Here is a 26,661-nt window from a genome sequence, read left to right on the forward strand (position 1 = left end):
CTCCATTCTTTGGGTGGTGCGTCCTACGTAGCCAGAATCACAGTGGCACATAAATTTATATACAACAGAACTTTTTATTGTCTATATTTGTGCCGTATTTTTAATTGTCCCCTAAATTAGCTCCAACAACTCTTCAAAATTTTCTTGCAATGACCTTATTGATTCATGATGAGATGCCAGTATGTTGCACATGGTCTTGGTGAATGTGCAACAGGCCAGGCTGTAAACTGTGTTTAAACTGTAAACAGAAGCTACTCACCAGGCTGTTAGATATGAGAGCAGTCAATTTGCCGTTCTGCTCTTGGTGTGTCTCACCTTATGCTGGCTGGGGGAGTGTGTGTTTTTTCAGCCCTTTTTTGAGAGGGTCGGAGGACGGTTGTCTTGTAACCAGAGAGGCTGTGCCTTGATGTTCTCAGGTGTGCGTTGGCCACATTTGATGGGTTAATCGTCTCTGGTGGTTTCAAGCACCATGTCGAGAAGTTCTTTTTTGTTATTTGTGCAAGTATAGTTATAATAATGTTGTGAGATATGTTGCGTGATATTACTCTATATATACTACTATATATACAGAAATATATACAGAAATATATACAGAAATATATACACACATATTAATATTTGTATCGAGGTTTCACCATTTGAAAGATGTGTATACAAAACTTTTTGTTCTCAATTATTTTTTTGGACAACCAAACCTGTGTAGTTGTGCCCATACCCTAAAGGTGGGTGGTGCGATGTTTCATAGGTTGTACGATGTACCAATGTAATAGATATTTAGATACAGATATATATTTCTATGTGTACATTACGTTTGCTTTATATGTACATGCATATATGTGCACTGACAGGTGCGGATTCTGTTATATACTGATATGAGTATGATTTTTGGCTATGTATATAGCAAGTATCATATGAAATACTGGTATAGAGTGCAACACAATGTTAAGGTCTTCAATTCAGCTCCTTTTCCCAGAGTCCAGAAAAGTCCTTAACCTTCCTCCGGTCAAAATTTTCCTGCAAAAACCTTCCTCTAATTTTTCAGGCAATCACCGTATATAGGGCGTAGCTAGGGAGTAGCTAGCGCATTAGGAGTGACATACACTATAAATCGAGACTATAAATCGAGACAAAATTATGTTGCAACTAGTGACTGCTTGTTTTCCAAGATACAGCTGTATTAACAAAATCGCGCGCAATTAAACACAATACTGGCGAAAAAATAAGCTTGAACCCTATCAGCTAATCAGGGCCCTGTATTTGCCATGAAATTTATGGTCAGAAAATTTGCATGTTGACAGGCGCTAATCCTCATTACAGGCCCTGGTTCTGTTTGATTCCTTTGATACACTGCATGCATAGAACGCTAATTTATTGCACGGGTGGGTTTTAGTACAGTTTACTGGTTTTTCTGTGCCCGATGCCGAGGGGCAAATTCACTCTTCGCTAATCCTGTTCTATAGTCGTGGAAATCATATGGTATTGTCCGAAAATCGCTATAAATCCTTTTCTTCTGCTCTTATTTGTTTTCACGTTCATACCTCTTGTTAATTTCAATGCGATATCAAACCCTCTTTTCGTTTAGATTCTACTCTTTACGCAAATATTTTCTTCTCCATGGACGTCTCTGTCGAGAAAGTGCGAATAAAGGAAGCAAGTTGGAATCAGAAAAGGTGGCAAGAGCAAAAACCTGGCTTTATAAATTTGTGGAGAGCTGCGGTGATAAAGCCCCAGATGAAGAGAAAATCTTTTTACCTTCTTGCTTCACCAAAAAAGACATCTTTGAAAGCTATGCTGCTGAAATCTTGTTTCTTGAAATCTTGAAAGCTTTGTTTCGCAACTGTATGGGAGCGTCATTTCAAGAATGTTGTCATTGCGCCAGTAAGCAGCAAACAAAACTCTATAGGCAACTTTATCTTTAAGTTTCCATTTATTGTTGTATTTCAATATTTGAACAATACATGCAACCAGTCCATGCCAACCTACAAGCAAACATGGCTTTGTAGTGGCAAAGGTATAGAAAGTATAGATTTTAGTCTCATGAATGATTTGTTGTGCCAAACCGTAACAAACAAAATTAGTACCTATGCCTTTAGTCCCATCTGTTTGCTGCAATAACTATAAAAACATTTTACTTAGCATTAATAAGATAATTAAACGGATCAGCTTAGAAGATCAGAATTTCATTTCTTTTACATGTTATTTGTCTTTTTTATTTTTGGTCTGCATTTTTAGGTTAATTAATTCTCAAAATGTGGCATTTGTACACTCATAAGGGAACTGAGCAAAGAGTGTAAAACAGTTAGTGTGAAAACCGAATTGAAATTACTGGGAGCTTCACACAATACCTTACAAAGGTAAGTCTTTTAAATTCAATCTGTTTTTCCTCGATACCATGGTTTAGATACGATACCATAGATACCTCAATAGTTTGAGCCTGAGGAGCAAATTATTCCTTTTTTCATTTGGTTGTAGAGAGGGGTGCCGTTAGTAAAGTTAGTAAGGAGGCTGTGATGTAGCCGGCTAAATGCTACATCTAAAGTCACACCCTTTATATTTGACTTGCGTTCATGTTGATTTTCTGTTGTGTACATTGGGTCTCAATGCTTATATAACGCTCATTAATGGAAAAGCAATAGCATAATTAAGGGTAAGTTAACTTTGTCAAGTAATGAGTTCGCCTAACAGGAGATATATTGTCTTGTAGAGAGTGGGGCTGAGTCCACAATAATCTCTCTGAATTTTAACAAGGAGTGCTTAACCCCTGGCACCTTTGGCTGTAGCCCCTGATTACACAAACACGCTAACGATTTTCATCTTTCCACATAGAGTTTTGCGTTTTACAGCTATTTTACAGTAGATAATGCTACATTATACATTTTACAATTTTTTGCATTCTTTTTTGTTGACAGAGCGGAAAGAAGAGTTTATTATCGGCACAGGGACAAAACGTGATCACAGCCTGATACTTACATGAGCGTGATCATAGACGGCATGGACCAGTCTAAAACCATACCCCATTACACGACAGAGACAAAGGTATAAACATAGTTAATCTGGTAAAACTTTTTGTATTCCGTACGCTTGTTACACACATTGGTAAAAAAGTTTGTACTAATATCAATGAAAATGAGGCAAAATTGTTTAAAAAATTTAACAAGGATAATCTTTATGGAGGAAGTCAGTATATCTTTTTTAAAATTGTATGTGTTTTTTTCCTCTGAGAATTATTTTGTACGACCCGCAATACATGATACAATATTTTTTTATTACTAAGTTTCACGTATAAAGCATTCATGTGTAAATTACAGCTGGCATTGATATATTCCTAGGTACATGGATTAATAGGATAGAATCCGTTTTGTGCATTGACAGAGACACAAGGCTCATTTCTATACAACACACATAACAGGCATTTATTCGCACGGTCACCAAATGTCATATCAATATGTGGATTGTTGTTTAGAGTGGTCGCGCGACTCTGACCTGACACAAAACGTTCTTCTTCGAACACTGGTGTCATTATCAAAGGTATTATTCAAACATCTAATCCAATTATGCTTAAAATTACTCTAGCTAGATAATACGAGATTGCAATTTCCAAATTGACTCATTTTGTTTTGCATTAAAAAAGTTATAAATTGATAGACCAGAGGTGAGAGGGGGAGCATTATCACCTGAGCTGGCAATTAACCAGACTTACTTTTTCTGACTCAATTTTTTGCGTAGATTACGAAACCGGATGTTGCTTTGGCATTTAAGGGGGCGTTTTCCAAATATAGGGGTTCGAAGTCCAAAAAAACGCAATGTGGCCTAATTTGACTATTTCCTGCTATCGCACTTTAAAAATTGGTAAATTTTGTTATTATCTGATGATGTAGTCATCTTTTATCAAAATCTACCCTATGCCGAAATTTTGAGAAGGCAAAAAGTTATTTAGGGGGGGAGGGGGGCGGGCTGGTGATAATCTTACGAAAAGACAGTGATAATAGTTTCAAAATTACGCAAATTTGAAATTTGAGAAGTTCCACCTAAATGCGTAGGTGAAGGAATAAACTAATTGGAGCTGAGTGTTCTATTGAAAGGAATTCCAAATTACTTGGAGGAATGCAGTCTACTGACCTCAGCTATTCTTATAACAACATTAAGTCAACAACAGTTTTAACCGAAGCTGCATTCATTTGCATCATTCGCCGAAGCATTCTTACATACCTTAAAATTTCAGTCAAGGCAACACAACAGAGATTTGCAACAACATTGGTATAAAAAGTAAGTATAGCTATGTGGATAACGTGCACAAGTTTATCGTTTGATTATGATAAACTTTCGTTATGAGCCTCAATCCCTCTCATTTTAAACAACAATAGCCTATTATTATTTGCAGGAAAAGGATGGAAACATTTCAGTACTCAAATGATGGCAGCACAGAAAAACAAATGCATTGTTCACTATGATCAGTTGAATATTCAAAATCTGAACCTCACAGCTTTAAGAAAAGAAACCTTCGATCGTTTGATCAAAAGTAAGGAGGTAAGACTACAACTCGGAGGTGTCCATGTACACGGCAAGCAGATCGAGTCGATTCCTTCTGTATTTTCGCCCAATAGGCTATTTGTTCATCGACAATGTTATCAAAACTTTACAAAGGCAATTTCAATTGCAACTAACCAATTCAATGACCGTAAAACTTCGCCACTGAAAAGGAGAAAACGGTCTGCACACGATGCTGGAATCCTGTTTCCGAACAAATGTATGAAATGTGACACTTCAAAACCTTTAAAAGTTAAAGGAAAGAAACAGGAAATCAAAGTTGTGCAAACTGTCTCGGCTTGCGAATCCATTCAGGATGCTGCAAAATTGCATGAGGACCAAAACATGCTTCTTAGAATTACAGGGCAAGACTTGATAGCAAAAGAATTCAAAATGCATCCTAAATGCTACAGAGAGTACACAAGGATTACATCAAGAAAACCTACAAACACGGACGTCGTAACAGATGATAACACTGTCCCAGATTCCAGTACTACAAATTTCCCCTCCGTTTGTGACTTCATAAATGCTCACGTGATCGCTGGAAATCAATTCGCTTCTCTGAAGGTCTTGACAGAAATTTTTGGGTTCAATAAAGATGACTGCAGACTGCGTGGTAAAGTAAAGGAAAGGCTTCAAAAAGAATTTGGCGATCAAATCACTTTTGTCAGAGTATCATATCATGAGGCAGAAATTGTGATCAGTAGCAAAGCCCTTCTCACAACAAATTTTGCCCAATTTACAAAAGAAAGCAAAGAATTCATCTTGAAAGAGGCTGCAAAGATTATTAGAGATGATATACTTGCGGTGATAGAGAATGCATTGGAATTACCCTGGCCCCCAACACCTGACTCTTTATCAAAACAAGATCGCCAGCCTCCTCGCAGTGTCCAAGACTTTATCTTGCGAGTTATCCATGCAACCCATCATAGTCCAGGGGATGATGTTAAACGTTACGTCGATTCATATTCACAAGATCTTGTGCATGCAGTTTCAAAAGGTTCATTTCTTACACAGAAGCATGTTCTTGTAGGGGCTGGGCTCCACAGCCTAACTGGCCAGAAAACACCGATCAAAATTCTTGCAAGACTTGGCCATTGCTGTAACTATGATAAAGTTAGACTAATTGAGACGGCTCAAGCCGAAGTAGTCCAGAAATTGCGTTCCATTAAGTATCCCTTACCACTGCAACCAGCAAATAGCGACATGTCTGTGCTTACATATTTTTGGTGGGACAATTTTGACGTACAGAAAGAGAATGTTCCAGGAAGCCTTCACACAACACACGGCATCGCATTTCAAGTAGAATCACCTGGCTGCATCAAAACCCTAACCAATGTGGAGACAGAGAAAACCCAGAGAAGAACTGTTAAGTGCAACCCACTTGCGCTGCCACAAAGAAAGATTGTATCTCATACAGAGCCAGTATTGTTTGAAGCAATAGCCAATGATGAATTTGACGGACGGTATCACTGCAAACTTCTCTTTCTATGGAAGCTTATGAGAAGAATCTTTTATCAGTCTCCACAGTGTATTTCTCGCTTTGTTGGTTGGGTTGTGCTTGTTTTTGGAAAACCAGAGTCGAAGGCCACGACTTTAACATTCCTACCTCCTATTGCCAAACCAATCACTGACTACAGCACAGTCATTGAATGTATCAAGCAATCGCAGTCATTGTCAGCTGCTTCCAATATGAAATACACACATATTACAGTGGATGCAGGAGCAGCTATGAAATTCTACCATGTCCTCTGGAACAATCCCGACGAATTCAACGATGTTTTCATCCATCTTGGTGACTTTCATGCTTCAATGGAATTCTTCGGTACAATAGGCAAGTTTGTCACTGGAAGTGGCTTCGAAGAAATCGTTTACCAGGCTGGAATGTGCACATCGGGGGGAATTAAAGGAGCTATATCTGGCAAGCATTACAATCGGTCCTGGTTGGTCAATGAATGTGTTGCAGAAGCGATTGACAGACTCTTTTGCGCGGAGTATATGCCAGATATACCAGACGAGGTCGAAAGATCGCTAAATCAGAAAGTTGAGAAACTAGATGTTACTTCTATTTTAGATGAAGAGACATTCACTGCGTTTAGCAGCCGTTACAAGTATTTGAAAGAAAAATGCATTGCTGGAGATTTTGGCAAAACTCCACAGTTTTGGATGATATATCAAGCTGCTGTTGACCGACAGCATCAGCTTCATTTGTCAGCGAACATTAACGACTTTTGCCTGCGATTAAAATGCTGGAAAGAATCTTTGCCTCTATGCTTTGCAATGAATAAGCAAAATTATTCAAGATATGGAGCTTATTACTGCAAGTCACTTGAACATATCGAACATACCCATCCAGGTGCAAAGGAGGAATTGGAAGAGAAGGGTTTATCAGTCTGCAGAAATGGCTACGGTATTGGTCAATCTATTGATGGTGCTGGGGAGCAAACCTTTATGCGATCTTCAAAAACTATAGGTATAGAAAAATATTTGCAACTAATCAAAAATGTGTTGTAGCTTTTTAAACTTTCAATGTTTTATTTTTTTTGTTGACAGTGACAAAGTAACGAAGTTGACAGTTGTTCTTCTTTTTGTTTTGAAGGAGGCATAAAGAACTTCGCTCATCAGCAATCTACATACGAGAAGTGGGTCCTGAACAGGCCGTTCCAGGCAAAGATCGTAGAGTCACTACAATCCCTTGCAGATGTCGACAAAGCTGCAACAAACCCTCGTAAATGTTTGAGAACTAAACAAGTGCAAAAGTCAGAGGGACAGGTTAAGGAAGTCATGAATGTCCTAAAAGAAGCATTTATCAACCCATTTAGTGAGGAGTTGAGTAAAGATAAGCTGTTTAATCTTGCATCTGGTAAGCCATTAACTGATGAGATTTCTGCTTCATTGCTATCAGTTGAAGTACGTGGTACTGAATTGTTTAATAAATTCAGTAAACGCCTTGATGCCAGCAAAGAAAATGAGCTGTGCCTGTTTGATCCGATCCGACGAGTACCTTGGAAAGGTTTCAACGATGAAGCAAAAAAGATTAAAGTAACAGTCGGAGGTAAGACAAAAGATGTTGCAGTGCAGAGGGACATTCTTGGACTCTTATTGGCAACATCGTTCAAAGAAAAGGAGTCTGTTGATGTAGACAAAGCTCTTACTTATGCTCTTGCACCGGTGCCTCTTGCTCTTGCAACAACTGACGGATACAGGCGCAAAACAGCCAAGAGCATGTTACTACATACAGCATTAGAATCAATCATATCTGATGAAGAACCACCAGCAAATGCCAGCTGCTATATAATAGATCTGGCAGCAACATTGAGAAGCACGGTAAGCATGCCCGATACATTTAGAGAGCTTTCATGGAAAATTTTGCGAGAAATACCACTTAAGCAGCAACAAATATATGTTGTCTGTGATTCGTATTCTGCCAGATCAATAAAAGGCGCAGAGAGGGACTTGCGAGGACATGGTGATGAATTTGTGATACGAAATGCGGATATTAGAATACCTGCAAACTTCAAAAGTTTTTTGAGCAATGGCAGAAACAAAGAAAGGCTTTTTGAGCTAATCGAACACGTTTGGATTGAAGATGCAAGCAGTCTCGATGATCGAGTTATTTACTTTGCAAGAAAAGATTCTTGTGTTAAGATAAACAGCAAAGGAGCAATTCAGGTGGAGGAGTTAAACACAAACCACGAGGAAGCGGATACCAAAATCTGCTACCTACTTCACCATGCCCTACGAATGAATAATGGACAGGAGACAGTTTGCATTGTGCGCTCTAGTTCTGGAGATGTTGATATTCCTGTTATCCTTTTAGCCAACGAAGCTAAAAACTTGCATGTCTTCATTGATAACGGAACAGGAAAAAACCGGAGACTACTGGATTTAAATGCATGTGCGTTATCTAAATTACAGAAGCAAGCGCTCCTTGGCCTGCATGCATTTTCAGGGAATGACTACATCTCATCCTTCTTGCGAAAAGGAAAGCAGGCATTTTGGAAGCTCGTGAAAGGCGATGAAGAATTCCAAAAATTATTCGCAGAGCTTGGTAAGGTAAAATGTGCGAGTGGTAATTTGTTTCTTGGCTTAGAAAAGTTTGTTTGCACACTGTACGGAGAGAAGCGATTGCAGTCAGTGAATGAAGCAAGATGTGCTATATTCTGGCGCACCTTTGAAAAAGACAACAAAGTAATTGATCTCTCACTGATGCCCCCATGTAAAAGCAGCCTCGAAAAACACATAAAGCGTGCAAACTTTGTAGCAAGGGTATGGAGACAGGCTTGGCAAAGCATACTCACTATAGAAGAACCAGACAATCACGGGTGGTTAGAAGATTTGTCAATTGATTGGTTGACGGAGCCCTATCCTAAGGACATTGCGGAGCTATTGCTTGCAAGCGAAGTAATGGAAAGCGAATCGGAAATAGAAAGCGAATAAACAAAACAGCTTGAAAGATTTTCTTCATAATTTAGTTTTACAACGCAGAGCATGAATAACAATAATAGTGAAATTCCCCCTCCCTGTAATATCCTGTCTCCCCCCTAAATGCCCCTGTCTGTAATTTCCTGTCTCCCCCACTAAATTTGATAGAGCATTGATTAAGTCACCAGGTTTTAATAAAATTAAACATTTTCTAAAGTGCAATAATTAAATACAGTCATTTATTGAGACATTTAGAGGTTTTTTGGAATTTAACCCCCTGTATATAGAAAACGCCCCCCTAAACACCAAAGCAACATCCAGTTTCGTAATCTACGCAAAAAATTGAGTCAGAAAAAGTTGGTCTGGTTAATTGCCAGCTCAGGTGATAATGCTCCCCCTCTCACCTCTGGTCTATGAAGACTAGGTATGTACGTATGCTAATAAGGAGTATTGGCAAGCCGGGAAAGGAACAGGAGCAACTGCCCTCTTGCCTCTAATAAATAAGGTAGATATAAAGCTGTACAAGTCTATTATAGCCTAATACTTGTTTCAATGCTAGAGACCTGGGCAACATTTACTTTACAATAGAATGAGACAATATGTGTACAACAAGATGCTACATGATGATACATATATGTCAGGAAGTAAAGAGCCAAGAAAGAACCATTCATTCAAATTATATTATTTTGTAGGATGGGTCTTTACCAAGCGTTCTCTATCTCCAAATGGATCACTTTTGGCGGGAGAACAAAAACATTTACGTTCTTTGCTTGTGCACATTGCTCGTCGAAAAGGCGATATTTCGAAAAGTGAGTACAGCATATCATCGTTTTTCCGAACCACTGTTTTAGGTGCCATTTTTCAAATCTTGCCATATCTTCATTTGACAGCACACTAATTTAAAGCTCGAAATGAACCCAAAAAGTTACCATGTTTTTTCTTTCGGTATCTTTATTTGCCAATTTATCTGCAAGATGAATGAAGGTGTGTGTCAGTTGTTATACAAAAAATGACTTTTCTTAAAATCTGGTTTTTCAAAATGTTCCATTCGTTATGCCATTAGTGTTTACTGAAAACTTAAATGATATTTTTGCCTCGCTCTTGTGTGTGTGTTGTATGTGATTTTTCAAGACCAGAAATCTTATGCTCAATCGAACTCCCAAACAGCACTTTTCACATTTTATTCCAAGCTGTTTGGAAATCCGGGATGCATGGTAAAATGTATAACCAATGCTATCATATAAGCCGATCTTTATAACTTCAAAATGGCTTGGATAAAGGTAGTCTTTCCAGATTAATCTGTTTTAAAATTAATCAGACAGTTTGAAATACACGTCATATTTATAGAGTTTTGTTTTAAATGAAATCATTGGAATTAAACCTCTGATGGTATCTTTTAGATTCGTTTGTCGTTTCTGATGGTTGATCATACCCACGAGGACATTGACCAGGTATGATATCTGTTTAGTTCGATTGATAACCAAAGCTCTACAAACCATGTCAAAAATAGTTTAAGTTCAAATTTTGATCTAAAGTTATCAATTTTGCAGCTAATTTTTTCCTTCTTTTCCCCCATACAATAATTATTCTGTCATATGAAGTATTTGCTTCCAATGCTTTGTATTATACCGTCATTCATATAGTTTTGATATTAAACAACATTGTAAAAGGGTGGTGGGGGCCATTTGAAAAAAAAACAAAAAATTTTTTGCAAAAATTATTGATTTGAATGACTGGAGATTATTATTTGACAATTTGTTAAACTAAAGTGACAACGGCAACACTTAACTTTATAAAGAACTCATTAAAATGACAATCCAGTTTAAACTATCAAATATTTATCTTGAACTTGTTTAGCTCTTCACCCATATTGCTTCCAAGCTATGGAAGAGCAATGCGGTGACTTTGGCCAACTTGACGTCGCATATTCAAGGCGCCTACGACCTTCCACACCGAGTAGAGGTCTTTAAATATATGTACGCAGTGAAGGATTGGCTGAGCCCATTTGTAACACCAATACAGCTGCACATTAGACTACATGCCTTCAAATTTGAGCTTTGCACCAAGGGAAAGGCCGGCATGTGGTATTGTCACTGGTCCTCAGAGGTAGATTGGAAGGGAGATGATGAGGGGAACCCCTTTTATCTTCTTAAAGGATTACCCTCCGGGAAACCTTTACTTTCTCGAGGACTTTCCTTGCAGCAAAGCAGCATTGAGGTAATTTCTAGTGGGGTACGAAGCTGCTCAGAAAGGTTCACCTTACAAGAAAGAGAATGGTGGAACGGCTTTGTAGAAGAGGAAGAGAGGAAACGGCGCATGTGGGAGTCATTTACAGACCAAGAACTTATACATGGAGGTCAGCTGAACTGGTACCTTGACAGGCTCAAGAAGTACCAACCCCCACAGAAAAAATACCAAGGAAGAGACAAAGGACGTGAGAGCAAAGAAACAAACTGTTGAAAAGTTATATGTGAAGTCGACAACATTGAAACAGGTATTTTTCCGTTTCTTTATTGAATGCTTCTCTGAGCTAAGATTGGTTAGTATCGTTTCCTGAATTATTGTAACTAATTCTTTGCAACAGAGTCGTCTTTATGGGTTTTGTCAATTCGAGTGGAAACCTTCCTCTGGCCAAGAAAATCTTACTTTAAAACCTTCCTAATTTTTTAATAGGTATTTAAAAAAGGCGTGGTCAGGAGGGATTTCAACTAGTCTTGATCTCCTCTTCTTGCAACTCTGCTTTTCAAAAACGTGTTGAAAAATTGTTGCTTGTTTCCTGAGACATGTAAAGTTACATGACTTTATCCATTAGCAATAATTTTTTTCAATTTTACAGTGCAAAACAGGTCTCCAAACACATTCTTATTGAAAAACAGGAGGGTTTTTGAAAAACAAAAGGCCATTCGATTTCTTCAACTCCCTCAAGTTTCCAATTTTTTGACCACCTTCCTCAATTTCTCTTTTTCTCTACAACTTTCCTCCGGCCAGTGGCCGTGGGTCTGTGATGTTCTCCTGACTCTGCTTGTTGTCATATGCAAAGAATGCTAATATTTAATATAGAGGATGCTCTGGGAAAAATGCATGTTGTTAGAGACTTTATTGTTCGTCCATAATCCATGCAAATTTCGCTGCAGAAGATAACAATGACTGAATTTGTATCTTGCTTTGCAGGTTGCTCTCAAGAAAAAGAAGCAATAAGAAGTTGGAATTTAACTATTACTTTTTGTGATTAACATGCCATTTACGTTCCTTGAAGCAAGAAAGACTCAAAATAAATTTTAATTTTACGATAAAGTAACCCCCCACCCATAACCATTAACTGGTAAGCAGCAAGCATAGATTAAGAAAAATGTTTCTTCTTTTATGAAATACCCATCATCCTTTTCGAATTCGAGAAATATCGCCCCCTTTTCGCTGCCTTAATTGTTTTGAAATATTCTTAATATGAAACATTCCTCAATTGCTGGAATACTGTTAAAAAGCATCTCTTTTTGAATGCTACGCTACTATACCGCTGGTATTCGCCCAACACCATTTTAAAAAAATATGCTTTTATAAATGAAACAATTTGATATTTCAATATTTGACCACTAAATCGATTTGCTTTTAATTCCTTAGGTCAGATACAGTTTTATGTTAGTTTTTCCATTAAAAACCTGAACTAGAAATTTATATCCTCAAAAGTGTGTTATAGATTTAAACTCCTTGTTTTGAAATTTAAAGTCTTTCTTTAGAATTTTCTACCGAATATTTATTAATTAAAACAAACGTAAGAATCGTGAACCAATAATGATTGCGGATTTTGTTCTATTTATGTGCTAGATGAATGTGTAGCCTCCCACCACTTTATGATTATCAGTGCTTCAACAAAAACAATAAGAGCACTGATCTTAGCCTGTCAGTAACCATATAGAATTCGCAGTTGGAAAGAATGTCTGAACATCCGCCGCAAATCATGTGCGGGAAAACTTGGCAAGTGTGTGATTCTAAGCAAATTGCATCACATTACACTGGAATGCTATATACTGGAGCTATTTACAGTAATAAGATAAGAGGTTTTTCTTCTTAAACGAGTAAATATTCTTGAAATCGTATTCAATGGAGTGTCCACAGCTCTTCGAACCGCTTTTCTATAACTCATTTTCAAAGCCACTCGGAAGTGTTTAGGAACACGTGGAAAGAGCATGGAATTTGGGGCCAAATTAGTTGGTTCTCGCATATTAAAGAAAATACAGAAAAGATGGTACTTTTACTTGGTAAGTTTTCAAAATATATTCTAGGGTTGATGGTGCCTTACTCTACTACTTTGATGGGTAATCATTTCTCAGAAGTATTTGCATTTGTTCTTCAGGTAAACACCTTCAAGTTAGCCTATCATGGAAGGCAAAAATTTCAGTTGAATTGAAAAACATGTGTCTAACTGTAAAGTAGTCACCAACTTAGGCCTTCAATTGGTTCTGGTAGGATACAGGGAGAAAAGTCAAGCGCACCTGCCATCGACTATTGCAGTAGGAATATGATCTGAAAGAGTAGGTTAATTTTCCGGTTCGACAAACTGGCATAAGAATCAGCCCTTCTTATGCCAGTATGTCAAACATAATAATCTTTTTACATTTTTAAACGACTTGTGTTAAATTTTTAGCGTGAAACCTGTCATATTCTGGCAAGTCACTGGCGAGGGGCAATTCACTCTTGAAAATTGCGTACTATACTTTCACAAAACAAAGGATTTATAGCGAATAGTGAATTTGCCCCTCGGCATCATGCACAGAAGAACCGGTGAACTGTACTAAAACCCACCCGTGCAATAAATAAGCGATGTATCAAAGGAATCAAACAGAATTAGCGCCTGTCAACTTGCAAATTCTCTGACCATGAATGCCCTGATTGGCTGAAATGATTCAAGCTGATTTTTTCGCCAGTATTGTGTTTAATCGCAATCTTTCTTGTTAATAATGATTTTTCCTTATCCTCGGTGCGTGGATTCTCTCCTCAGAATATGGATCGCGTTGAATGTGGTACCTTTCTCAGTGGTGGATGAATCGCATGTGTCTTCTTTGTTTGAAACCTTGTCAAAAAAGGACAAGCACAGCTTGTCAAAACTGAGGCACAGATGATTCAAGATATAATTTTGCTTGAATCTTGCAAACCTCAAACTATTTCTAGATCTGTTTGGAGAAGGCCAAAAAACATAATTTGAAGGGACAGTATTGTAGAAGAGACGTTTTCTGGCAGTGAATGGCTGCAAAACTTAAGATGAAAGAAAAGACGTTTGATCTTATTTGCAGCGAGTTGCTCCATTTTCTGAAGAAAGAAGATTATTCTCGATGAATTTTGCAGTGCTATGAAAACATTTATGCTGCCAAGGTACTTCAAACTTCCAACTCACCGAGAATTGAAAAAGGTCGTGGATCGATTTCAGAAGAAGTGGGATTTTCCACAATGTCCTGGAGCTGTTGATGGCTCACATTCCCCAATCAAGGTACCAACTGACTACCATGCAGATTATTACAACCGTAAGGGCTGGTACAAAATTATTTTACAAGGGGTAATGGACAGCAGCTATAAATTTATTGATTTTTATGTTGGCTAGCCAGGTAAAGTTCATGATGCTTGTGTCTTTATTAATTCCTCTGTTTTTGAGAAAGGGAAAAACAACTCTCTATTTGTTGGGGAAATGCCAAAAAATATAAAAGATGTTGAAGTGCCATTAAATATAACAGCAGATGCAGCCTACCCACTTTTACCCTGGGTCATGAAGCCTGTTGCAGACAATGGAAATCTCCTGGATATTTATGACATAGGGTGGATTTTGTCAATCTTCGGACGCTGATTTTCGAAAATGAATGTTATACATTTTTGGGGGCAATTTTGGGGGCATTCAGCCTCATTTCGATGAATAAAGTCTAGTTTTTGTGCAAAAGGACAAAAGTGCGTTTATGAAGTGTTAAAACTGACTGACTGCTATTTTTATAGACAAACATGTTGAAATATCGTGTCTAGGCATAAAAAACATGTTTACATCATTTTGGTAACAGTCCCATCCTTTCTTTGATGCTGGGATCTGTAAAAGTGTTTATGCAACATGAATTTGGATTTTTTATTGTCACTAAAAACAGAAAATTTGTATCTAGGTATAATATTCCAGAAAACAGAATCAAAATATCTTCTTCCTTTGCAAAAATATTGCTTTCCAAAGTTTAGGTTGAATAGGAATCAAAGGTGAAATGGTTCATTATTTGATCCTTCGATTATGACGTAGTAAGTAGTAGTTATAGAGATGGTAGTAATCATTCAATTTGCTGAATTAGTAATGGCGACGGACATGAGTGTGAGAGCTTCAACTGTACCTGCTGGAAGAAAACATTGTTGTGCTGGTGGCCGGAACGGGATGAGTTGTAGAAATAGTCAGCATATGAAAGGAATATCTATTCCTTATTTTCCACATAATCTTAAAGATTGTGAGCGACATTTGCAATGGGTACACTTCATTCACCAGCACCGGCCTATCTTGGATTCATTTTGACGATGCCAGTTACACAATGAGACAAGATATAGCATTGTCACTCGGAATGAAAGTTCATTTAAAATCAGATGCTTTTCCATTGATTGATGTTGCGAATGTTAGGAAAGAACAAGACAGTTTGCCTCTCCAAGCTTGTGACAAAGGACAGATAAATATTCCTTGTTGTGCTTACCAGTCTAAATTATTTTCAAGTTTTTCTTTCTGGTCACTTTGATTATTTTTCGTACCCTTGCACCAAAACCTAATAAAAATCAGCCTGATCTTTGGTATCTTTGAACATAGATTCTTCGGAACATGATTAGAGAGAAGAGACAGGACGACCAAGTTGTTGAAAGAAACGTTATGTCCCAATCACATGAACCAAGTGACCACAAAAGTGCCCAGGAAGCAATGCCAAGCAGAAGAAACACAACAAAAAATTGTGAAAAATGCGGTGTTTGTCAACAAAAAATTCTTAAATTCACAAAAGAGAATTCACAACCTGAAGCGAAGAAGAGATGAGTTGAAAGTAAATGCCAAACAGGAAGTAAGTTTTGATTCAGATATTCTGACAAGATGGGTTTCAGAAGGCCCAGTGGGGAGGTATGGGGCTAGGGGATGCTGCCTCCTAGACTTGCTCAAAAAGCTTAATGACCTTCTGACAAAAAAAAGTGATTCCTTGAGTAAAGTTACTCTTTTTAAGTTTTAGAAAACCAGAATTCAACAACATCATTGCCACAAAGTCCTTGTATTTGACTTGCAAAATTTCTCACTACTTTTGAGACATGGCACTACCAAGTTTTTATTTTACTGTCAAATTTTTTATAAACCAGATTGATATAAACAGTTTTTAATCAGCTGTAATGTACTTTGACTTATTATGCAGATTCCTGAATATGACCACAATGGTGATTAAGATAATGATGATGACAAAAAGAGAGTGTAGCAAGAAGAACATTTTCAGAAATATATGATAGAATACCTCATGACGAGACTGAACCTGAAGAATCGGATACAGACTGGTAAAGTCATGAAGAAACAGAATTTGCATCAGACAAAGAAGTGTTTGATACTGATGGAAAAATTTGATAATAAAAAAAAGAGTTCAGTAAGTAAACATTATAAGCTATGTAATATTACATGTCCAAGCAAAAACATGGCTGTGAAAGCAAGACAAAGCGGGAAAAGGGAATTAACTACTCTTGGTTTTTCTTAATGGTCAGCCGAATTTCATAGAAGAGGTGGACAGGGAGGGGTCAGATAGTTGGGCTGACTTTTCATAAATCCTGGGTATAAGTTGCTGAAAAAGGTAGAGAACAAAAAAAGTTCTTGAACATTATACTATGTTACTTGAATGAAAATTTTAGTATAAGCAACATTAAAGTTCACATGAATGAATGAAATGCTAACACTTCATTCTCCTTTTCAGTTGTAATCCTGGGACTAAGCCTACTGATGAGCCCAAATTTATTGTCTTCTTTGGTATGCTGATGGCAATATTAAACCAGTTCTGTTCTATTGGAACGCAGATAAGCCCAATGTTGAGATACATCAAACAGGATCAGTGGCAACTATTATCCAGTCTTGCAGGCAATGTAGCAAGGAGTTCAGGTGGAAGAGTCAGCCATTGTTTGGAAAAATTCCTGCCATTTTGACATCTGGTGTTTCCATAAGTCAAGTTCTTCTTATATTCAAACACATGGGATTATAACAATATCAGTGCGTACTTTTTTTCTTCATCGAAGAAAGTTTTTATTTCCCTCTGTACTGTTGAAATGGAACAAGCAATGCAAATCACTAATCGAAATAGTGACATATCTTAAAGGGCCACTCCAGCCCAAAAATTTTTTCTGAGATTTTTGCATAAATTGGTAGCTAGTCGAGAAAAAGAAGCTATCGAGAAATTTTTTTTCGAAAAGCTAAACTCGTTTTCCAGATATAGACGCTCAAAGTTGAGAATCACCGTAAAAATACGACAAAATTTTTTTCGGAAAAAGCACTTTGTGACGTGTGAAAGGGCTATTGTTTCAACATTCGGCGCTATTGTTATACGTTCGCACTGAAATTCGCACGACTCGGTAGAGGCTCGGAAGAGGCGATTCATGTCGGAATCTCGGTTGTCGTTTTATTTATTTTCCTTCATTGCGATTGATGTTCAGCGGAAGCTTCCAGCCAACATGGACTAATAAATCGACAAATCAAAGATGGAAGCTTCAACCTGAACGCATACCCTCATCTTGGCAACGCAGCAAGCTTTTTAATATGGAATGCTTCACGAATTTTCAGATGTGAATGGATTTCTGACCGAAGGCATTTCTTATCGTCGTGTCATCTCAGGGATTTCCAGGGAGCTGAATAAAAATTGATGTCTTAACGCATTAGAAGAAGAACCCTATTCACAAGATGGAAACTTCCCCGTAAGTCACAATTCATCCTTATTATAATTTTACTATGTTGAACGTTTGGCCAAACTGCAGGGTGTAGAGGTTTGGAGGGGGTTTGGGGAAGGTGTGACACGCACCCCCTAAGCAACGCAATTTGCCGGGCTTTGAGATAAACTTTGTCCTCTAAATATAAGTTTTTTAACAGCCAGTCTTGTGAACTGCCCCCCAAATGGTCAGAAATGTGGTTATATTAAAAGTACAACAGGGGCTCTCAAGCAAAATGTCACATAAAATAGTACCAAAAGTAGAAGTTTGCTACTTTTTTGTACCAACAAGGGGGACTGAGCCTCCTAGCACTACATCCCTGCCAATGATCTGTGCACTACACCTTTGCCTGAGGTATAGATGTGTAAAATTTTCCAGGGTTTGTCTCCTGAACCCTTTTTCATAATGTTCTACCATGTTCTGCCTTCAATTTTGGAGTTCTGCCTATTTCATCATAAAATTGATGCACAATTTCAAAATTTTCCAGATCAATATCCAGGGCAAAAGATCTACTACCCCAAAGATAAAACATGGAATTTACACCCTTGGTTTTGGAAAAAAGATGTGTCATATCCTCATTCTAATGTTTTAAAGGCAGAATTGTTTATATTTGTTAAATTTACCTTTGCTATTCTAGCATTGATTCATGTAAGCATGGCCTATATCATTTAAATTCATCTTTGTGTTACTTCAAATTAATATCCTTAGATGCTATTTGCTATAGTAACAGTGGTTGCCCTTTCATCCCTAAATCTCTCTTTGATCCTTTTAAATATCTATACTCTGAATGCCCCTGAGTGTCCAAGGTAGTGATTTCTTTGATCATTTTATGTTTTAATATGACTCTAAAGTAAATTTTGACTGGTATGTTAGTATTTATCCCTGTCAACCTTATTATTCTAGGCATAAAAAGGTAACAAACTCTTTTATGGATCAGCAGAAAGGATCTTGCAAAAAAATGCTAGATGAAGGTTGGAGATTACATGCATCCGGTTATCTGGCTACTGGCTTTAGGGGAGTGATAGCTTGCCACTCTCTTCCCTGCAAGAGTTACCACAAAGACCTCAACAAATTATTCTGTTTTTGTATTAACATTTTTACAAAGGAGACTATTTTTAAAATTATCAAAATTTTATATATAATTTGGTCATATCTATATAAAATTTGCAAATCCAGAACTATTATTTCAAACTAGTAACAACATTAGGTAATTTCTAGAAATTTTGCAATAGATTATTGTTTCATTATACTTTATAAGAACATTTCTCATGTGCAATAGAAATTACAAATTGCTAGCTAGTTCACTGGCCTGATTGTATAGATATTTAAATATATAATTCAATGTAGCCAAGTATTTAAATACAAACATGTGTTTATTATTCATAAATATAGCAGGTTGAAATTCTGACAGCTTAAAGGAGCTGAAAAGGCCCCTGTAATAGCTTAAAGGTTAAAAACAAAAATTATATTTACACAAGTTTATTGAAAAAGTTGAATTATTAATATAATCTCAAATCCCTTTTTTTAGTAAAAAAACACATTTATAATTTTTGAAAAAGTTGTTTCACTCATGACTAATGGTAGGATTTTAGTCTTGTCTTGAAAGTTTGTATACTTTCTTGTCCATGCCCTCGATTGTCCTGGTTTATTTCTAATAAGCTCTTTATTCTAATGAATATGTGGTATCAATTCATACAGCTTTCATTCCCGGTATACTGGTTTTGTTTTGGTCTTTCCTCCCAAATTAATTGCGCGATGGTTTTTTTAGCTGTTGCACTAAAGGAAGAGCTGATGAAAAAGCGCGAATCTTCTTTTTAAAATCAGGGAACTGGCCTGCCAATAAAATTTGTTTTAAAAGCAAATGAAAGTCTGTCAACATCCTCATGTCTCTGTCTCGCTGGCCTTCTTTGACAATTTGACTTCTCTGTCAGAAAGATTCGTGCGATAAAAACTTCCATATTCGATTAGAATATCAAGACTGATGGACGATACTTCTATATTTATATCGATTCCAGATAAAAGTCTGGCCTTCTAAAAAGCATGCCGCTGCTAGGCCCTGTCTGCCATTTCGCTACGTTCTTGTTGACCCTTTGGACAGCCGATGATACTTGCCGCGAATATACCGAGGCCGAAAATGCCTGTGACGTCAATCCGAAGATCTCCGATATCACGGTTGAAAAACAATTCAACTGAAAGACCAATTTACAAACGCTAATAACTACAAAACGGTTAGAGATATGAAAAAAAATAATAACAGATTCGTGTTCAGGAGGTCTGATTCCATCGTATTCTGAAATAAAAATTTTGGGCTGGAGTGGCCCTTTAAGACTGTCTAATGGTCAGGAGATGGACTTTTTGATTCGATGGGGCACAAGGCAAAATATGGTGCTTATACAATGTTCTGCATCTCCATCTCAAAAATTGTCCATTTTGAAGTTGTACAGGTGATATACATTTTTCCTATAAATAAATAAAATATACTTATTAGGAATATACCTAAAATACCTATATGTAAGCGGTATTTTGTATGCAGTAAGTGATGTATGCAGGTATTTTGTATGCAGTAAGTGATGAGAGACATTTAGTACAAGTACAGCTTTGAAGTCTTTGAATATAAAGTGACTTGGTTGCAATATCCCATTTTCTTGCCAATCAAGCAGGGAGATCCAATGCAATGGAATTATTTGGTACAAAGAGATGCTTTGAATTTCAGAAAAATGCTGGATTGAAGATACCTTCTTTCATCAGTGACAGACACAAAAGTATAGTGAAATGGATCCGCGAATCAGAGCCAGAGTAATTCCATGACTTCTGGCATGTATCCAAAAGCATAACAAAGAAACTCCTAGCAGCAATTCAAGAAAAGGGAAATGAAATTTTGAAATCGTGGATGAAAGGAATTCAAAACCACTTGTATTTCTGTGCTGTTTCCACAAAACAAGGCTTTGGAGAACTGATTATTGCAAAATGGAAGTCAATAATGCACCAAATTGCCGATCAACATTCAGAACATCCAGACCCCTCTTATTCCAAAATTGTGCCTATGAAGAAATTGAGCCTTGTGACTGGATACTGAAAGGTTTGTCTCTTTAATTGCATACTTAATATCATTGTAAAGTGGTCTGGAGAACATCTGCCTGGAAACATATTCTTGTGGTTTGAAATAAAGAATAAAAAACAACATTGAGGTGCAATCATAATCATATCATACCAGAAAAATAAAAGTATGTATAAAAGTTGCAAAATTCAAGATAACTCAATATAATATAATGCTTTTACAGTAGATAAGTTGAAAAATTGAATCAATTGATGTTAGTGTATATGAAATGAAACTTATAGTTTCATTTAATTAATTAATTAAGTTTCATTAATGAAATGAAAGGCACTTTAGTATTTATTGTTACAAGTGATTTCTTCCCAGTACACTTTACAGGCCCTAGAAAATAAAACAAATGACTTAAAGATTTATTTAAGTTTGAGGATAATTTTATTTGCTATGAACAGATTATGTTAATGAAATCAAAGAGATAATGCTGTCAAAATCAATGCAAGACCTGAAAGAAGCATTTGATAATTACACCAGAGATGTCCCAGAGTCACTGATGAGTCAGTTCACAGAACAACGAACAAAAGCCGATGCAGTCAGGTACCAGAATGAAAGAAAGTCGATACAGACCGCATATTATTCAACAAGTAGGTTTTGATCATCATAATTTCCCATTTGAATTAATGTTCTTTTACCAGGGTTAAAGAGCTATGAAGTCTTGCAGGGGGAAAAATTCATGATTTCAGAACACGGTAGACTGAGCAAGTTTTGATTACCTCACCTACACCCTCCAATTCAATTTTTTTGCTTTTGAAGTATGATAATGTTTGCTGTTGAGGTATGCCTTGTTACAGTGAGCATAGGCCATTTGTGTAAAGTTTAAACTCTGTGAATTTTATCTTGTTTACGAGGACAATTATTTGTCAATAAAAATTTCAAGCAGCCCAAAATTTCTACTTCTACCTAATTATGTTTATAGTTGAATAGCAAGAAGAGCTGCAGTCATCACCTTCATCTGCCATTCATGGCATCGTTCCAAAAAAGACAAGAGGCCCCACCCTCTTGTGAAGTGGGTCATCCAAGAGACCACTGTACAGAGGCATCTGACTGATCAAACTGATATTTTACGTTTATTTGAATGCATATTGTTATATATATACTTTTTCCAGCAACTTTTTCCATTATATAAAAATAACAACATGCAGTGACATACGTAATGTACCTAGCTTTTGCAGGTCACTGCCTTTCTTGAGCAGAGGCATACCCTACAGCTTCTGCTACTTGATATTTTTCCCCTTATATGGTTGTCGATGCATGCTGGAAGAGCTTTTTTGTTGTCCCAGCCCAGATAACCAAAAATCCACCTTACTACCCAACGATATGCAACTGCCCACAAATATCTAATGATGAATAAAAAAATGTATTCAATTTGAATTTGCTTTCATAACTTAAATCGCAGAATTTAGTTTTTTGCTGATTCCATATTCTGAAGTTATTTTGGCGAGTGTTCAAGAAACCTGTCCCATACTTGGTAAATTTTTGGGACTAGTGAAGGATCATAAATCTCAATAGGGCTTTGGTAGGATTCTCGTGAAACATTACTTCCCTTTCGTAGTCATAAGGACATATTTGTCCGTTTCAATACTGCCCAAGCAAAAACCCAGAAAAAAGGCATAAATAACTCAAATATATGATAAAAAGTTTATTTTCCATGTATAGGTTATTCAAATTAAAAGTTTACTGCAGTATTTAAACATAACGTTACTTGTTTTTAGAAATATGATAAGGTCGAAAACAGTCTATACAAAGAAAAATGTCACATTTGCAGCACTGGTATTGTACTTTCTTTCCACATTCATTTTTGCAGCAGCCTCTTTTGCTAGAACTAATAACAAAGTGCTGAACACCATCAAATCAGGCTGCTGGCCAATTTCTCTCTTTCTGGATGTGAATGATCCTATCAGTCCTTGAAAAAGTTCGACGCGGCACTCCTTTTACCCAATTTTCATGGCATTTGGCTGATTTTTCTGAATAATCCAGGCATTTACCACAGCTTCTTTTAGCATATCAAAAAAAATTGGGAGCCACCACCTGTAGGATTTTCTTGACAGACTGTTGTAAGCTATCAGTTGATCATTTGTGTCAACACCTCCCATATTTGACTGGTATGCTGTAATGCAAGGTGGACATTGCCGCACAATTTTTTCAGCAGTGCCTCTTTGGGACTTCTTGACAACATCTGTGTCACCTGGTGTGGCCCTACACATACTGCTGATCAGAATCACACCTTTTGTGTCCTTCCATTTGGTGATGACTGTCTGGGGGTCTTTCATCCTCCAAATCATTTCACCAGGTTGAAGCTTTGCCTCTTTGATTTCAACTGGGACCCCAGTTCTATATGAGCGAATTGTTGCTGTAGCATATATCCCCCTTTCATACAACTTGTCGATAAGTGGAATGGAGGAAAAGAAGTTATCAAAAAAAAGCATCCATGGCTGGCCAAGTTGCAAATGTTCTGCCATTTGTAAAACCACATGCTCTCCAAGACCAACCCCTCTTTCCTCCCCTTTACCCGTGTAAATATCAAAAGCATATAGGTATCCAGAAATGGAATCTACAAGCTTCCACATCTTGAAGCCCCATTTATTGGGCTTGTCCTTCATATACTGTTTCAAAGGACTCCTTCCAGTGAAGGAAATCATGCCCTCATCAATACTGTTCTGTTGATGGGGCACCCAACATCTTTGGAATGATTGCTGCAGCAAGTTCATAATAGGCCTCACTTTTTGCAATTTATCATGACTTTCATGACCTTTTGGCAACGCAGCACTGTTATCATTACAATGTAGAAACCTGAATATGTCTCTAAAACGATGGTAACTGAAAACAATTTTTATTCTTTCTTGCCCCAGCTCTTCAGACCAATAATCTTTGAGCTCTCCAAGAGAACATAGGCCCATAAATATAAGGCACCCGAGAAATGCTTTCAACTCCACAACTGTGACAGGTTCCCATCTATCTTTCGAAGATGGTGAGGTGAAAGGGTGCTCAAGTCTTTGGGCTGCATACCTGTTTGTTTCAGAAACTAACTGTTCCAAAAGTTCTGGCGTGAATAGTAACTCAAAATATTTAACAGCAGCGGCACCTTCTTCAAGTATAACTGTTGGTCCAGACTTTTTTCTAAAAGTTGGGATATGAATCGGACGTTCAATCTCATCCCAAATGGGTCCACTCTCATCAAAATCTTCTAGACGCTCTACAAGGTCTTGCTTTCTTCCTGTGCAGGTTAATCCGCGGCTTTTACACAACTCTTCTACCTTCAAATTACTATATTGCGCCGCAGTTTTCTCAAAATCTGTAGATTCGTCAACAACAAAGTCAATCACTTCGTCTTCGCTATCGGACGCCATTTTGAAACTAAACTGTCAGAAATTTGGCTACGAGGTTGTTGATAGAATGGCTTCAAAACGAGGCTTTTTCGGACACCCTGCCCTTACTACTCTGGCTGCAGCGAGACGAGAAAATATGAAAATATTCAAATTTTAGCAAAGATTTCAAACAAAATATCAGTCAATCAAATTCATAAGAAAACCCGTCATTGATTAAATTGTATTTTCTGATGCAGAAATTTATATGCTTTCATTTGACGTAAAGTATATCACCATGCGATGCATTAATCAAAAGTTATGATATCATTAATGATAGTCACTTTTCATTCTCAATTTCCCTATGACTACGAAAGGGAGTACACAATTTCTGACTGCTGAATCTTAGTAGGACTAAGACTTCATCACCTATCTTTTTGTTGAGTTGTGCTTTAATTGCAGGATAACACTTTGTATGCTTTGCTTGTAATGAAGAATTCATCTGGTTGGTAAAGGTGCATTGGAAAAAAGATACAAGAGCACACATACTGGTTTTTGCTTTGTCCTGCTCTTTTTTGTATAGTCGACCATTCTTTTCTTTCAATAAGGGGCCAGTCATCATCAGTACCACTTCATTTGTCATTACAGTGTAATCTTCGTGTTGGATTATGAATGGAATGTCCTCTCTGCCTTCAAAAGTCAAATTGCTCAGCAACTTCTGTGCAGCAACGAAATTCTAGGGCACCAACCAAACGATCTGCTTTACACTTTCCACAGAAAAACCTATGTTAAATACAACGATAAAATATTTGATGTTTCTGGATAACACAGTAATTTCAGTTTCCACCTCATGACACACCTTCCCCACTGATGCAGTCTGAAAAGGGCCTAAACTTGCTAGGACAGTTTCATGGTTGAACTACCAGGCTCTAGTCATTCTTTATTGCTACATGGTTTAGCATTTCTTCATGTTTACAGAACTGATGGTCATTGGAAACTTGGTGGAGGAGTCTGATCCAGAGATATTGTAGGTTAAGCTGGTTCTCTTCAGCATGACTACAGCAGTACCAAAATTGATTTCTTATGGATGGAATCCATGGTTGGAGTTTGCTGTGAGCACGTTTCTTTAAAATCTAGTTAGCTGTACTGCAAAATACTTATAATTGGCTTATTTTGTTTAATTCATAGGGCTCTATATACTTTACGTCCTCGTTTACTCGATTAGATATTGTTTGGGACTATCTTTTGAGCATAGTAGATTTGTGGGGTTTGTTTAAAAGTGTTCTAAGACTACAGTTAGAGCCACAAGTCCTTTAACTGCAAAAAGCTCTAATTATCGAAGAAATTTTTTTCAATATTCTCCCATTACTATTCAGTAATACTCGATGTAATGTTCATGCGGCAAACTTTAACCTTGCAATCCTTTTGTTGAAGAGGTTTAGCAACTCACTAAAAGTAGAATGTCTTTATGTGTAATGTCTAAAACAAAACAAAAATATATTTTGCGATTGTTAGTTCCTGTTTTGAGATAAATTGACATCCAATTCTAAAATAGAATTGTCTATAGAGTCGTCCTGTAGGCTATTGTTCATTGTTGCATCTTGCAATATTGAGGCAATACCTGCCTCTATTATATGGAGCCTCTAGACCAGCATCTCGTTCGTTGGGTCCACAAACTTTTTCAATGACTCTAATCTCTCCATTAATGAAGGATCCATATTGTTCTAGATGAGAGAACAAATAAACAGAACAAATCAAGCTTAAGTAAAATAAGTCAAATCAATCTTTGTTTTTATAAGAAATTAGCAATAAGAAATGAGTTCTTCACCGTACATTCAGGAAAACTTAAGAAATTTCAATAGTGAGAGGAAAAACATGAGCAAATCATCGGATTTTGAAACTGGAGCTCTGTTATTATTGCATTTTATATCAATGATATTAGCTCGTTGGCATAAAACTGAAGATGCAAAGAAAAATTCTTGAAAATCGAAAGCAACTTCAAAAGTCCCCAAGTTCTGCAGGACGAACAAACGATAAATTTCAAAATAATTTGCCACAGCATTATGAAACTGGTGTACAAAGTGTCAACCCTGTTTTATCATAAAAGGGTGCATTATAATTGAAAAGTTTCTGAGCTATTGTTTGCAAGATTATGATTGTATAAATTTACCTCAATGTTAAATGAAGATATATTTCTGCACAGCACCATCGCATTACTCTACACCCACCCCCCCCCCCCCCTCCCACCAAACTCCAATTACACGGTTTCTCTCAAACGATTTAAAAATAAAGAACAAAGCAAATGATGAAGTACCTTCTTTTTTATTTGACTTGTCACTTCGCAATTTGTGGTGCTATTTACAA

The 26,661-nt window shown here is 37.1% G+C and overlaps 2 protein-coding genes and 1 long non-coding RNA gene across 10 annotated transcripts; 2 read left to right on the plus strand and 1 right to left on the minus strand.

Annotated features, from left to right (window-relative positions):
• The first annotated feature begins 252 nt into the window (after window positions 1-252).
• On the plus strand, window positions 253-13,384 carry LOC135687774 (uncharacterized). Of its 8 annotated transcripts, XM_089114449.1 has the most exons (7): window positions 253-2,011; window positions 2,233-2,354; window positions 2,910-3,528; window positions 9,645-9,761; window positions 10,353-10,403; window positions 10,810-11,446; window positions 12,124-13,384. In XM_089114449.1, the coding sequence occupies exons 3-6, from the start codon at window positions 3,433-3,435 to the stop codon at window positions 11,410-11,412; spliced, it is 867 nt and encodes a 288-aa protein (XP_088970575.1). In that variant the 5' UTR covers window positions 253-2,011; window positions 2,233-2,354; window positions 2,910-3,432; the 3' UTR covers window positions 11,413-11,446; window positions 12,124-13,384. The 8 variants fall into 8 exon arrangements, with proteins under 8 accessions (XP_088970575.1, XP_065060497.2, XP_088970578.1 ...); XM_065204425.2 differs by having other exon boundaries at window positions 253-3,036; window positions 3,330-3,528; XM_089114452.1 differs by having other exon boundaries at window positions 253-3,036; window positions 3,464-3,528.
• Window positions 4,414-7,044, plus strand: LOC135682802 (uncharacterized). Its single transcript, XM_089114672.1, has one exon. The coding sequence runs from the start codon at window positions 4,414-4,416 to the stop codon at window positions 7,039-7,041; it is 2,628 nt and encodes an 875-aa protein (XP_088970798.1). The 3' UTR covers window positions 7,042-7,044.
• Window positions 10,654-26,383, minus strand: LOC148957771 (uncharacterized). Its single transcript, XR_016145097.1, has 2 exons — window positions 24,847-26,383; window positions 10,654-22,332 (listed from the first exon to the last, which is right to left on the minus strand). It is a non-coding gene; the product is annotated as an uncharacterized LOC148957771 (long non-coding RNA).
• Between the last annotated feature and the right edge of the window lie 278 nt (window positions 26,384-26,661).

The sequence above is a fragment of the Rhopilema esculentum genome, chromosome 20 (genome assembly GCF_057945365.1).
Source record: "Rhopilema esculentum isolate cy_ngs chromosome 20, ASM5794536v1, whole genome shotgun sequence".
NCBI lineage: Eukaryota > Metazoa > Cnidaria > Scyphozoa > Rhizostomeae > Rhizostomatidae > Rhopilema > Rhopilema esculentum.